Genomic DNA, 15,262 nt, shown 5'->3' with positions numbered 1-15,262 from the left:
GCAGCCTGTTTAAAGGGACCAAGGGGCAGCGTGGCTGCCTGCGGAGAGCAGCCTGGGACAGAGGCAAGAAAAGTGGGGATAGCCTTTTCCAACTTGCACAGCCTCCTCCTTCACAAGCAGCCTGCTCAGCCAGCCAGGAGGCGGGGCTGTTCTTCAGCATCACACTGCTCCTACAGAGCCGTGGGGAGCCCGGGGAGCCCACAGAGTCCTTCCGCTTGTCTTCAGACAGCTGCAAACTTGACTGTGCACGGGGTGGGAGCTGTAGGAAGGAGGCTTGAGTTCTGAGACATGAAAGCTCAGAACCTCAATGACTTGCCAGAAAGCTGTTTTGACCTAAAATTGGGGCCTCATATCAGTCATGCTAGTGACTCAATGAACGGGATAATTGACAAAAACAAAAACAAAAATGTTGGGAAAGTGGGGGCTGGAGAACCCAGAGGGGAGGTAGGAGAAAGTGCTAATATAAGGGGAACAAATGTTCCCAAAAGGCATTTCACTTTAAGAATAAGTAAATAAGCCCAGCCATCTTGGCTCAGTGGTTGAGCATTGACCTATGAACCAGGAGGTCATGGTTTGATTCCCCGTCAGGGCACATGCCCGGGTGGTGGGCTCGATCCCCAGTGTGGGGTGTGCAGGAGGCAGCCAATCAGTGATTCTCATCCGTGATGTTTCTATCTCTCTCTCCCTCTCTGAAATCAATAAAAATATTATTAAAAAAACAAATCAACAAAGCAAAGAAAAGAAAGGGCTGTCAAACTCACTTTTTCCTTATCCTTCCAAATTCATCCTTTTTTAAAAGCTCCGGCCCCGATTGCAGATTCTAACTGAAGAGGGCAGAGCAAAGCTTGACTACAAGGGAATGAAACTGGCAACTAGGGCATGAATCGCCGAGGGGGATGTGGCAGACCAGGGTCCATGCCTAAGCCGAGCTCTGGGCTTGAAGAGAGGGGTTCTCAACATGGCTGTGACATCCTTTCCCACCTTCAACAGACAACCAGGGACATCGCCCCAAAGGGAGACACATGAGGACAGCGCAGTCACAAGTGGGTACGGGCTTTATTCTCAGTGCACAGCAGTACTGCGTTCTGCTCATCAGCAACAAGTTTTATTGGTTCCAAAAAATTATCCCTTTTTTCCATCTTTTCCAACTCCTACTCTTCCTGTCTCAGTGGAACAACATGTTTGAATTTCAGATTTGTCAGTTTATAGCATCCCCGCCCCCCCCTAAGAACCATATAAATACATGCAAAACATTGTACAGAGAGCTTAAATAATGTCAAAATGCAAATACAGATTGGGTGCACTGTTAAGCCGAACTGCAAATTATGGCAACACACACGGGTACACATTGCTCTGGTATCACCATTTGCTTACTGATGTCATGCAGACCACAGTGGCCTATCTTTTGTTTTTATTATTTTATACAAAAAACAAAAACAAAACAAAACACACAAACCAGTGCTTGCTATACTAGTTACAGAAAAAAGAAAAAGAAACTCAAAATTCCTATCTCCGTGCTGATTTGAAAAGAACAGAGTGGTTAGATTGGTTGGCACATATATATGGCATATTCACATATGGCATATATACATATGGGGCGAAAACATGAACCAGCAGCCACTTCAGTCAGGGGAGCTCACCTCCCTCCATCTCTCCTCGTCAGGAGGAAAGGGGACAGCAGGCCTCACAGCAGGGCTGGGAAGGCAGAAAAGACTGGCACTGAGCTAACGGCAAGGGTGTCCGGTCTACTCTGAGGGGGGGGCTGGGATGGCTTAGAAACAGCAGGCATGGCAAATGCCTCACCCCCACCGCTGCGGGGCGGTCCCTTGTTCTGAAAGTGAGGAAATGTGCACTTTGTGATGGTACAGGGGCGGCTTCAGTCGATAGGCAAGGAAGCAGGAGAGAAAGGAAGTTCTGCATTGGGGGTGGGGGGGGGTGGGTTCAGGGCACAGGTGAGTTTGCCACGTCCCTCTGTTATCGGCAGTGAGGCAGTCACTCAGATTTAAGTGCAAACGCTCCCCTCTGACACTCAAGGGGAAGAAGAAACTGAAACCTACAGAACCCACGGTGTTTCTAGGAGGTCTCTCTACAACTTTCAGGGATGCGACTCATTTCAGAGGTCAGAGGGCACCTACGGGAGGGACCGAGCCCCGAGACTGCCGGCCAGGGCTGGAACCAGCCTTTGTCCTCTTCCACTTACAGCTCTATCCCCCATCTTATATCTTGCATGAAGCCTTTCTAGGGGAGGGCCGGAAGTCCCAACTCAGATCCTTGCATAAAAACTCCCTGATGGAAAGTTCCAGGGACAACCGGAGGTAAAAGAACCTCCTACCGGAGGTAAAAAACGCAAACCCCAAATCAGAGGATCCTTGCAGCCCAAGAGATGTTCGTATCTTGGGTTCTACTCTGCCAGCTATGCCTCAAGAAACAAAATCCAACTAAGGCCTCTGACCCTCATCCCTAAGCCCCCAGAGCCTGGCACCCACCTCCCAGGGGCCCACGCTCATTCGCTGCTGGCCCTCCCGTCTTGCTGGGTGCTTCCCTCCCCATCAGCCTACTGCCCATTTTTCTAGATTTATCAAGAGAGTAACCTAGGACACTATTTCCCCCTCCTCCCCATCAGACCCTTTTCAAACCCAAAGCACCGTTTTTGGGAAAAGCTTTAACTTTTGCCGTATTTACTCACTGCCAGTTGGATCACTGAAACGGAATAGGAAAAAACTTATATATAAAAACAGAGGCACATAAACACTTAAACTTACCAAGTTCTGTAGCAACAAAATTTATATTAAAAAAGTCTAGAACCCAACAAGTTTCCCCCCCTAAGTATAAAGATGGCTGTTTGGAGAAAGGAATTACGCTGCATTGGTTTGGAAACCAATGACAAATATACTAAGTCACCTGTCATGTTAAACAGCTGGTTATGTGCTCCCTCCACAGGGTTACATGACAGCACTTTATTTTACATCCTTTAAACAAAATACATATGGCTGACTCAAAAAATACGTTTCTGATCTAAAGAAAACTATATATTTTTTTTGCATAATATTTCTATATGTTCTCTCCTACTGTGGAAACTAGAACACACAAAAAACCGTTGGCTTTAAAAGTAGACACTACCTCTCAGGAGTAACCTGTCGGGCACCATGAGAGTCTTTTTGGAGCAGGAATGGTAAAATAGCCTCCAAAGTTTGTTATTGGCTTTTTTTTTTTTTTAAACTGATCTGAGGTAATAAAAGACTTGACAGAACGAAATCTTCCAATGTACTTAATAAATAGACAGGTGAACACCTAAGACCTCGCATGAGCTGTCTTTCCTCCCCCATGTTACAGACAGAGGAAAGGTCACTGACACAGGTCACCTTTACAAAACCAAAATCCAACGTGGTTGATTCTGTAATAACGGGATGTGTAGGGAGCATGTTTCTTTCTTCTTCCTGCCTTGGCCAGCTCAGGTGAAAGGGGGAGAAGGGGTGGCAGCCAGAAGAAGAGGCTGGAGAAGACAGGTTCGGGTGCCCTTCCTCTCACGGATGGACATCTGGTTGTTCACAAGAGCCTCAAGCCCTTCTCCCTTCTCCCATGGCGCTGCAAAGAGGGGCAGGCTTCCCCAGCTATCCAACGGGAGGAGGGAATTGACAGACACGAAAGAACCCCCTGCTCGGAGATAAAAATGGAGCTGCTGCCAAGGTGGCTCCACCTTATCCCATGAAGGAACACTTAGAGAGTCTCCTAGTGAAGTCCCCAGCTCCTGAGAGGCAGGTGAGAGGGGAAGCTTTGGGCAGTGTTCAGGGAAAGAAGGCACAGGGCTTGATTGTGCAGCAGGCGAGCACGCTCTGGAGAGGGGCTTGGGTGGGGCACAAGAGGGGAAGGTGGGGAGGATGGAGGGGAGCTCTGCAGGGTGGGTCTTTCGCTCCTTTCAGTCAGCAAAATGTCACTGGAGCCTCCCACTCTGGATTCATATTTTCAAAATCAAAGTATTTGAGGAAGGTTGGGACCTTTTCAGAGATAGGACAAGTTAGGGAACACAGCAAAGAGTAGAGTTAGACAACTGACGGGAATATCAAAGCTGGGACCCCAAGCTCAGATCCTAGACGGCCCTTAGGTCTCTCCCAAGGCTTCTCAACACTCACTCCCCCAGTAACCAGGTCCTGCCCTGGAAGAGCCTTGGCAGATGGCTTTGAAAGCAGCAGTGGCCACCCCAGGACTCCGTAAGAGTTGGCTTTCATGGTCTGTCTGGTCCTAGACATGCCAGCTCCTGGTCCTCGATACCAAAGCTCAGTTAGGAGACAGGGCCATCTCAACAGACTCATTTACCATCACTTTAGAAATATGAGAAATCTCAGGGTGATGGTAAAAACCAAATACCACACATGTGAAAGCTTCATGGTCAAGGTTGATCTCCCTAGCACGTAGACACCACACATACCTGACAAGTGTAGACGTAGATAACCGATAATAGCAAGAACACATTCTTACCAGCTTTCAATTGCTTCAAAAGACCCTGTTAGCAAAGAAAACCTATCTGCCTCTAGATCTAAATCAACGGTTCCATAGAGGCCAGAAGGAAGAATGGTCAAATTTGACTTAATTCAGCCAGGTCCTTTCCACTTTCTTAATCATCACAACTTAAAAAAAAAAAAAAGTGTAGGTAAGGAAGACAATAGTTAAGAGAGAGTGGAGAAGTTTGACTGGAAGGGTAGAAAGAGCTACAGGGCTTTAGTTATAAGCTTTCAAAATGGGAAAACAATTTTAAAAACAATCACTCTATAGGCTAATTCCATACATTCCATTCCTGCTTCCCACACATTTCATTTGAGAATATTTGTCTTGCTGAACCCTCAACTGAGGTTATAAATGACACAGACTCGTAAGGTAAAATCCAGAAGTCAGGAGATGGCAACATAAGCATGAATACTGGGGGAGAATTCGGTTGGAATGAATGCTAAGAAGATTGTATCATTTCTTTAAAAATGACAACTGATACACTCAAGGAGTAGGTTTTACTGTTCACCACCCAGCAGGGGTTTGACTAGGTCCTGCTACAAACCCCAACTCAAGTTTAAGTTGAAATCCTTAGGTATGTTCTCTTGCCTCTTCGTGGTCAGGTAGGGCTCACACATACTTGGGAGCAGCTGACATGACAGCAAAAAGTCCCATCATCATCTCATAGATGGGAGAGATGAACAGGAAATAGAAAAAGCAAGAATGGGAGGCAGAGAATGAAGTTCAAACTGATGTCTCCAGGCTATGTAGAGGGCTGTCAGTGGAGGAGGGAACAATTTGCACCTGGCTGCAATCCACGGCATTGTTGTTTGTGTTGGCGGATGGAGTGACCTCACCATCCAACAGGAGCACCCTAGTCCCAGACTTAGGAACCTTTTCAAAAATTTTCTCCGCTTGCTCATCCAGGAGTGGTGTTCGTGGCCCCTCCTCATCTATGGCGAATTCAGGGTGGGTCATGAAGTTGTGGATGGAGTTTTGGTTCTTGGGTGTCTGGATGCTTTCATGGAGGGAACTATGGAATGCTTTGACCACTTTGATCTATACCAGGGGGAGGAAGAGAAGGATGAGAAAATACAGATATGAGAATTGGCCAGTAGAACAAGAAACTGGTGGTTTGAGGAGAGAAACAAAACCCAAACTACCAAACATTATTGATCAACGACAAAAACCATACAATAGGACACGAAAAACATTTACGTGGCTCAACTTTCAAGCACGGGGGTGGGGTGAGGTGAGGAATGGCAAACAACTAGGATGTTTTAAAAGCTGCAGTAAAAAAATAGAAAACCCAAAGCAAAGTTAGCATTCCCAAACAATTCACTCTTAAATGAAACAGAAAAACAAAAAAAGATTCATTAGTTCTTTTGAACAGAGGGCACAAAGGTTGGAACGAGGTGCAAATTAATAGCCAAATTTAAAAGGTGAGTCAGACATGTGGACTTCTGTATTGAGGCCAAACATTTTGTGAATGTGGAATAAAAAGATTACACATTGAGGTTTAGTTATCTGTTTAAGACCCTCAGAGAGCCCAACACATACCAATCTGTACATAATACACTTTGGGTGATAAGTAACCATGGATACAATGCAGCAAGGCAGACAAACCAATCTTCATGTGTGTCAGCAGCATGCAAGAAATTAGAACTTATACTTTTCAATCGAAGAATTGCTCTTTCACCAGGTAACACGCATATATTTATATCCCACAACCTCCACCCTGTCCCCTTCCTTCTGTCCTTCCCCTGGAAGACGTGGATGAAATACAGGTACCAAAGGTATCAAAAGACACCTTCCTCCTGATACTGAGAGAAGACCTGGCTCTCACACTCAGATGCATGTCTATGTCTCTGACACACGGCAACTCTGCCCAGTCTCATTGCTTCCTCCAGCTATTCTTAAATTGCAAAGAGAAGCATGATCTTACGTGGAGAAGGAAAAGGATGGGACCTAGGGTGGGTGTAATCCTGGGGGCAGTGCTACAAACAAGGGGCTTTTCTCATGGGGTGGATGAAGAAGATGAAGGAAAAAAACCAACGTGTAGTTTTACTGTGCCAAGAAAGGGATTCAGTCAATTTAGAGAAAGGGGAAAGAACTGACCATAATTAATCTCTGAGACCAGACTGTGCCTTACCCAACACCACCCACTTTGGTAGCCTGCTTTTCTGAACTGCAGGTCTCTCTAAGGCAGATGTGGGGAACCTTTTTTGTGCCAAGGGCCATTTGGATATTTATAACATCACTAGAGGCCCGGTGCACAAATTTGTGCATGAGTGGGATCCGGCCGGCCTGCCCCGATGGGGGCCCATTGGGCCAGGCCAGCAGGGGGGGAGGGGCCGCAGGCAGTTGGCCAGCTGGCCCCACCCCCGATCGGGGTGTTGGGGGTTGATTAGGGGCTGGGCTGGTGGGGGGGGGGTGGAGAGGGCTGATTGGGGCTGGATCAGACTGGTTGGCTGCTGCAGTACATATCATAGCCACTGGGTCATTATAGTCATTCCACCATTCCAGTTGCTGGGCTTTTATATATATAGATTCTCAGGCCACACAAAACTATCAACTTAAAAATTAGCCTGTTGTATTTGGTCAAACATTTAATTAACTCACCCCTAATGCTTTGGCAAGGCCAGAATAGATGATTCTGCAGGCCTGATATGGCCCATGGGCTGCGTGTTCCCCACCCCTGCTTCAAGGGATGATTTTTTAGAACCTGCTTTAGTAGGATTGGGATCGGGAGAGAAAGTTGAATCCTGAGAGGCTGGAGAGAGAGGCCAGGGGAAAAGAAAGCAGTTGTAGGATTTTCGTTGGTGGCTGATCCTAGTCTTGTTCGAAAATTCTCCCCTTGGAAAAGAAGTGGGAGTAACACAGGAGAAACTGCTGAGGTGGGGATGGGGGCTAGGGAGAAATGATGAGTGTCGGGTTAGGGCACCTCACACATTCCTCTGCTGTGTAACCAAAGAATACATTCCTGGAGAAGCGGTAAGAATGCGGAGACAGCAGAGCATACAAAGAGTCAGGCAAATAATTTGGTTGGATTGCCTGTCCCAGTGCTTCCTATCACTGTATAGAGCCTTCAAAAATAGTGTGCAGCCGAAACCAGTTTGGCTCAGTGGATAGAGTGTCGGCCTGAGGACTGAAAGGTTCCAGGTTCGATTCCGGTCAAGGGCATGTACCTGGGTTGCGGGCACATCCCCAGTAGGAGATGTGCAGGAGGCAGCTGATCGATGTTTCTCTCTCATCGATGTTTCCAACTCTATCTCTCTCCCTTCCTCTCTGTAAAAAAATCAATAAAATATATTTAAAAAAAAATAGTGTGCAAAGAAGGTTCACTAAAGTTGTAGCTCTGCTGGCTAGACTTTCCTTATTCTATGACAGCCTGGAAGACCCACCAGGACTGAGGGTGCTCAGGGCTTAGAGGGCAAAGGATTCTTTGCCACTCAACAGAATCAATTCAACACCCCTGCCAAGCAGAATCAAGGAACCAGGGCACACATTCACCATGCTGAAGAGAAAGTAAGGACCTGCTTTTCCATCCTTCTGTGATTCCTACTGACCACCTGATAGGTGAATTTTACCTGTTATGTTCTCTTTGATCCAGATCTAGGTGAGATTAGATGGAATAGAGTCTCCATCTGGTCTTCAGGAGGCCCCAAGTTTTAACTGATCTACGTCAAACTTAGAGCAAGGCAAGTTGGTTTGAGTAAACCTAAACCCAATGCCTTCTCCCTTGGCCCTGGTCAAGAGAAGGGTTCAAAGCCATGCCACTCCCTACAGGGGTGATAAGATAGCCCATACTTTCCACCTGCTCTTGAGATCTCAAAATTTCTAACAAGTGCTGCAGGTACCTTTATACCACCAGTTGATCATCTTCGATACCAGTAGTTTTCAAACTTCCTGCTTCTGTTGTTTTAAGCATTGAGTACTTTATAGAAAGAATTATATTTGAAGTCTAATGTATAAAACATATTTTTAAAAACTGGGGTTGTAGTGAGGGTCTGGACCCCTACTTGCTGGCTTTTCCTCTCACCTGTTGGGGTGATCATAACAACTGTTACAGGTAAACAATAAGGGAGATAGAAAAGTGAATTGGGGGTGGGTAAATGGAAAAAATAGGGAAATTTTCTTCTTTGGGGGAGCAAGGAACAGCCATCTGGCTAGACTGCAGGACTTCTGGAATCAAAAGGGAAACCAGTCACCTGCAAGGAAGCTCAAGTGAAGTGGAGTCAGAAAGCTAGGGAGCATCATCTGGAGTCTGGGGACAGAGGAAAGGGTGAGGGGGTCGAGGGCATGGGGCTGTACCAGAAGGCTCCTCAAGCCCCACACGGGCCTCAGAGAATACATAACTCATGTTGATGAACAATCACAAAGATAACCATCATCACTCCACCCAGGTCCTCTTCCCTGCATGAGGCATGCTGCGTGGTGCATGAGCGGTGTACGGGACACAAGACAGCCAGTGAGGCAGGTGCTGTGAAAGCATTAGGGTCTCTCCACTCAGCCAATCAACCCTTCTTTCCCTGGTCATCGTCTCTGAAAACCTTTGGGAAATGTCTCTTTGGTGGTCCCTGTCCTACTGGTGAAGTGGTGGATTGAAGGGCAACTCTTTCTCATGACTCAGGAGCCCCAACCAGGCTAGACCTTAGTGCTAGCTCAATGAACAGGCAGATGAAGACTCCATTTCCTGAGCTGGTATTCTGTAGTCTTCTGCTCACTTTTCAGACACCGGGGTGGGGAGGAGTGGGAGAGAAGAGATTAGGGCCTTCCTATAGAGGGAAATCTTAGGGATTTACCTACTGAAGGTTAGATAAATAATTGAATTTATGTGGAGATCTAAAATGGGAAAGGGAGTTTTAAACATGACTATAACTTCTAGGACCTCCAAGGAAGAAGAAGCCAGAGAAAGAGCAAGGACGACCTGTCTCCCCTGATGGATTTTCTAGTCTTTGATGGTTTGCAGCCTACCCTCTACCAGCAATTCTACAAGAGCCAGTGGGCTCTGTGTCTTCTGCTTTGCTCCTTCTACCTTCGAATTGCTGGGATATCTGATACTAACCCTTCCTAGCATAAAAGCATGATTAAAAAAAAAAAGAACAAAAATTAGTTAGAAGGATATGGCAAAACTAGAAGAAATGGAAATAAGAGAGGAATACGGGAGAATTAGGGCGAGAGGCTCTTGGATATTTGCAGGGTAAGACTTCTTTAGTTCTTTGACTGCCTTTGGGCCAAAAGAAATATGTATTTATATAAAATCCCCCCCCCCCCCCCCAATACCTCACATGAGAACACTTGCAGTTGGTTAAAACAAGTAATCTACCCTGACAGGTGGCTCAGTTGGTTGGAGTGTTGTCCTGTACACCAAAAGGTTTTGGGTCTGATTCCTGGTCAGGGCACATACCAAGGTTGTGAGTTTGATCCCCAGTCAGGTGCGTACAGGAGGTAACTGATAAATGTTTCTCTCTCACATTGATGTTTCTCTCTCTCTCTCTCTCTCTCTCTCTCTCTCTCTCTCTCTCTCTCTCTCTCTCTCATCAATAAACATATCCTTGGGTGAGGGTTTTTAAAAAAAGATAACAAATAATCTAAGCCTGGTCAATCTATGCAGCTCATAACCATGTGAACTACAAACAGAGCAACTGTTGTTTCTTCACCCCCCATCCCTGGGTTGGAAGGGGGGGTTGGGAGGAAGGGAGAGACAAACCCTCAGATATCTGAAACTCACAATATACTTAATACAGAGGGATTCCTTTCCTACCAAATACTGTAATAGCACTACCAGCAAACAGACTTCTCTCTCCTCTCTATAGCCCATTTGGGAAAGGTAAAATGACTAGGGACAGGAAGGCATAAGCATTAGCAAGTATCCAATAATCTACCAATGAGAGCACCACTGGTTGAGTGTTGGCAGCATCCCAATAGATAGGCTGGCTAAGAAAGGGGTTCTTGAAACTTTATGTGCAAAATGCGATATAAGGGCTCACTGTAGGCGAGGCAATAGTTTTCAAACTTCCTGCTTCTATCTTTCTAGTCTATTCCTAGAAGCAAGGAGAAAAAAAAAAGGTTGCTCTTCAGAAATTCCTAAAAAATAAGTTTAACAGGTGAAGAAAAATGTTATTTTGACCTTTCCATATAGTTTCCTCCCTGGATGTGAATTAATTGACTCTTAAACCAGAATTTGGTTTAAAGTCCCTGAAAAATAGAACAACAGGCCCTCTCAGCCCTGTGCATTTGCACTGAACACTTCCATGTCTTTTTCACATTCAATTCTAACTTTTATGCCAACACTGCCAGCTGACAATAGAGTGGTCGCCAAAAAGGAGTATCATTAATGGCAAAGTTCAATACTGGTTCATTATGACAGGCCTAGTGGTAAAAAAAAACAACAACCCATGGGAACAATAGCCCCCTTCATACCTTTCTTAGGAAACCTCAAACTTGCCTCCAGATGAAGAGAGTTCTGGGTTTCATTTGACCTAACCTTACATCTAGCCTCAGGAAATAGAGTTTAGACTCTGAGGAGCAGACGGAGAGGAACAACAACATATCAGGACAAAGCAAAATACAAAAAAAAAAAAAAAAAAAAGCAAAACAAAAAACTTGAGGAAGAAACAAGCAATGCAGAGGAACAACTAGAAAACAGGGCTATTGTCTTTAAAATGGTTATGGTTTAATAGTTTTTCAACATTATTAATAAATAAATAAATAAATAATAAATAATTAATAAATAAATAGGCAGGCACATAGGCTGGTTTTGGAGTGGGCTTTTTATCCAGTTTTTCTTCCCTTAAGTCAGAGTTCAAAGGGAAAACCAAAAGAAAAAGATAACCACGGTTGGTTAAAGTGGATGCCACGTGCTCTCTTGTGGTCATTTTAGCAAATCATGCATCATAATAGACTATCACTCACTGCCCAGAGTAGGAGATGGAACAGCATCAGGAACAGAAGTGTTGGGGGAAGATTTGACTGGTGGAACTGTTACATGGGATGAGCTAGGAACATGTTTTACATCAAGGTGTTGACCCATGGTCGGTCGCTTTATGACTCCCTTAAAATTGGCTCCCGTCTGGAATGTGTTAATTACGTCGATCTGCAAAGAATCAGAGAGTGAAACAGCTTTGCTCCACAGTCAGAGAGAGTTGAAGAGAGAGAAAGGGAAGGTGGTGGAGGGTTTGGGAAGGGGGACGGAAGGAGCTGGGAAACAGGACAGGAGAGAGAAAGCCAGATATTCCCTCACACACAAAGCAGTGGTGAGGAGCAGGGGGAAAAGTATCCATTGCACATCACACTTCGTTTAGAGAACACTTTGCCATGGAGTCCAAATACCCAGCCAGAATCCGGCCTGCTCTCCCCTTTTAGCCAATTGGAGGCTACTTTAGGTATGCCGGTGTCCAAGGCATCTAAAATTTCTAGGGACTCCCACACTCTATGGTGCCTCAGACAGTGATAGCCTGGTCACTGTTTTCATCTGTACTCTTAAAAAATCAGGTGTGCAATTTAAAGTAGAAGGCAAAGTATCTATTACTGAATCTTGAGGTTCAGGAACCTCTAAACCAATGAAATCGACTACCTATTTTTACAGATTTTCCAAGAAAATAACTCATGTGTTTAAAGGAAAAACAGCCCATACATAGGGGGCCACGGTGGCAAGGCTCCCGGGTCATGGGTTGCTGGGCTCACTCTCTTAGGGGGTTCTTCTCTGAGACATCCTTCTCTTGGTCTGAGGTGGACAGGGACAGAGAACGGAGCTCAGAAATCCAATGGCCAGGCTCTTTAGAGAGGATGCCACTAGCTGCATTAATGCATTGTAGATCCAGAAATGTCCAGCAGAAATGCTGACAATAACTCATCAGGGAGACTGAGGGAGGGAGGGGCAGAAAGAGTTGTTGCTAGTTGGTGGGTGGTGAGCAGCCTTAAGGCTAGCCCTACATAGCGGTCTGTGGTCTCCAGGGTCCTACTCATCTGGGACAGAGGCAATCCATGCCATTTGTTTTCCAGTGATGGTCTGGGTGTGGGGCTTTGGTCAAACCTACCATCCTTATCCCTGACCCCTAAGTAACAAGGAACAAATCAAAAGGAGTTCCTTTATCCTTAAGAATCTGGTAGGATCATCTTAAAAACGCCCACGGGCATAGTACCAATGGCCAATCTCCCAGGTATGCTGGAAAGGACCTGATTCCACTCATCTGACTGCATTTCCCAGGAGCGAAGGTGGGAAAGCAGGCACCTTGCGAGTCAGCTAGTCTTACTTATAAAGTTTCCCGAGAAGCCATGAAGTGTGCAGGGCTAGTTTCTGGATTCTGAGCGGAAACACCACCCCTTCGCCAGTTCTCAGTTCCAGGGACAGAGCAGCCTGATCCCATAGGAGGACAGGGTCTGCATGGAGGGAGGGTTCAGCTACATGGAGAAGAGGCTGTGGAGACACCTCCCTCAGCGCTTTCCTAGGGTTATGAGGTCTCATCTTCCACAATGAAATCAGATTCCAGATTTACCTTCCCCAGGTTCTAGACCTTGTTTCCCAAACTTCTGCTTTCTAGTGCTTTTAGCTCTCCCCAGCGAAAGGGACGAGGACGGGACAAGGGCTTGGCAACACCTCCCGCCCTAAGTGTTGCCATGAGAATGGCAACAAAGATCAGATGGCAGGGGGTTTTGTTAGGACTCTGCTGAGGCTGAAGAATTGTGCCAGGAGAGGGCTTCAGGTGCCGGATACAGGTTGGCACAGGCAGCCTCGTCTGCTTACAGTCAGGTGCACACTGTAATGGCATGGATTTGGTTACTGTGGCATCTTTCACAGGCTGCCTAAGTCTAGGCTTTAATGCCATTCTGGCCCAACCGCCTCAGGCTCCAATCGGGAAAGGTAGCATTCTTAAAGCTCTGTAGGCCATGAAACTACACAGTCCAAGGAGTGAACATTGGTGGTGGAGGGGGAAGGAAGGAAGATCCATGAGTCTCAAGCCCCAGGAGAGAAGACTGGCCAGGAGCCAGGAGACACTGGAACAAGGGAGTCCTGGCTAGGAAAGAAACCACATAGTAGAAGAGGAGGCAGAGGATCCTGAGGGGGAGAAAAGCAGACAGGTTATTTCGAAAACAGCAGATGTGAAGGAAAGCACTGGGCCTTAGAGACAGGAGCCAAAGGTGCCAGGTTTCCTGGGCCCTGAGGCCACTGCTGGATGGGCCAGCAGCCTGGAGAGTGGTGGGAGGAGGGTGGGGACTCGGGATGCCCCGAGGCAGTGTGTGCAGGTCCCTGGGAATTGCCCTCTCTGGGAGGAGGAACTCAGGGAGGGGGAGGGAGTCCCGGTGTTTTCCTATCTGGCCCCTTTCCCGCTTCCACTTGTTCCTTGCCTCCGCGAGACAAGTTCTCAGCAGGCATTTAGTTTAGAATAGCCACTGTACCTCCTCTCTATGTACTAAGGAGAAAAGGTGGGCTTGACTAGGGAACTTTCTAAATATCTGCAAGGCTAATTTTAGAGAGTGACACTTATTTCTGGGTCTCAGCCAATCAGTAGAGAGGAATAGGCCTGTTCTTTGGAGAACGTCCTTGATATCTTGGGATTTAAAGTTTCTTGAAGTGGGAAATTTCAGGACTAACACAACTGAGGCATGTGGGGCAAGAACAGGGAAAGTGACAGGGTTACCAGTGCCTAGACCAGCCCGCTCACCCAGCAGAAGGTAGATACAGCGGCATAAAAAGTGGGGGAGAGTTTCTGTAAGGCTGTAGGCAGGGGACTTAAGAGCAAGAGGACAGCTTCTCTTCTCACTCAGAAATTGCAAGAAAACGAAGTTTGAAGAAATGATAGCTTCTTTTTGGGGAAGCAAGTCTGGATCCTGCAAACGATACTCAGGCATTGAGAGACCAGTCATTTATACACACTTAGCTATCAGGTTCCCCACCATGACCTAAAATTTCAAGTGGGGAAGATTTAAGAGGGTGAGTTTCTTTTACAAAAGTCCCTCCAGGTAACATCGACATTACCCTGGCAGCGGCTTGAGGATGTATATTAAGTGTCTGCTGGGGCTGCTGGCATGGAGACACTGTCTAACTCCTTCCTTTTGAAGGATAGGGAAGGACTCTGAGCTTTCCCACCCTGGGTTAGGTCTAGTGCTTGCGAGAGACCTCGTACAGGAAGCTAGCCCAGCCCAATGGAGGGTGGGAAAGGGGCCTTAGAACCAAACCAAAGCGGAGGGACTGAGCTACCGTTAGTGTCCCGAGCTCTAGGTCCACGACTCTCCTGTCAGAGGAGCTTGTGCCCCTGTCTGTCCTAAAGCCAGGGAGCAGGGCTGCCTGTTAGTGGTGGGCCTTGGAAGGGAAGAGATGTTGGCCACCAAGAACTGATGCCCTCCCCAAACCTCCCATGATGGGGAGACTTCTTCTCCCAGGATGAGGCTAGACCACTATCCAAGTACCTGAGTCTGGATACGGTTCAGACCCCGGAACCAGAGGATCTGGCCTCGGCGTAGCTCCATCTCCGCGTGGTCAATTTCGTCTAGCCCCTCTGCATCCCTGGTGATCTCCTCCTTGGCAGTGCCATGCCCGGCCTCCTTCAGGAACTTCAGGGATTGGGTAGGTATTGTGGAGATGACCTGAGAACAGGTGCGGCAAAAGGGGAAACGCCAGAATCAGGGTCAGGCCCTTGGGAAAGCCTCCCTTTGCCCTATCACCCATCCCATTGGGAGAAAAGCGGGAGAAGCACTAGACGTGCCCATAAGCTGTGAGGACCTCAGGAGGGCTTTCTGTCTTTGTGGACATCCAACAGAGAACTTATATTCTAGC

General features: G+C 46.8%; 1 protein-coding gene across 7 annotated transcripts in view; it reads right to left on the bottom strand.

Moving 5' to 3' along the window:
* Positions 1–1,037: 1,037 nt before the first annotated feature.
* The window catches only part of ATP2B4 (ATPase plasma membrane Ca2+ transporting 4), a 97,941-nt gene continuing 83,716 nt past the window's right edge, over positions 1,038–15,262 (bottom strand). For 2 of the 7 annotated variants that reach the window (XM_036343248.1, XM_036343249.1), the window contains 3 exons: positions 14,896–15,072; positions 11,401–11,581; positions 5,380–5,541 (listed from right to left, as the gene is read on the bottom strand). In XM_036343248.1, the coding sequence (XP_036199141.1) occupies positions 5,516–5,541; positions 11,401–11,581; positions 14,896–15,072 (384 nt within the window). In that variant the 3' untranslated portion in view covers positions 5,380–5,515. Of the gene's footprint in view, positions 5,542–11,400; positions 11,582–14,895; positions 15,073–15,262 lie in introns of those variants that run through there. The other 5 variants (XM_036343246.1, XM_036343247.1, XM_036343251.1 and 2 more) reach the window with 4 other exon arrangements.

This window comes from Myotis myotis, unplaced genomic scaffold, assembly GCF_014108235.1.
Source record: "Myotis myotis isolate mMyoMyo1 unplaced genomic scaffold, mMyoMyo1.p scaffold_m19_p_18, whole genome shotgun sequence".
In the NCBI taxonomy this organism is placed as follows: domain Eukaryota; kingdom Metazoa; phylum Chordata; class Mammalia; order Chiroptera; family Vespertilionidae; genus Myotis; species Myotis myotis.
Note: the sequence above shows the minus strand (reverse complement) of the source record. Positions and strands in the feature narration are given on the sequence as shown.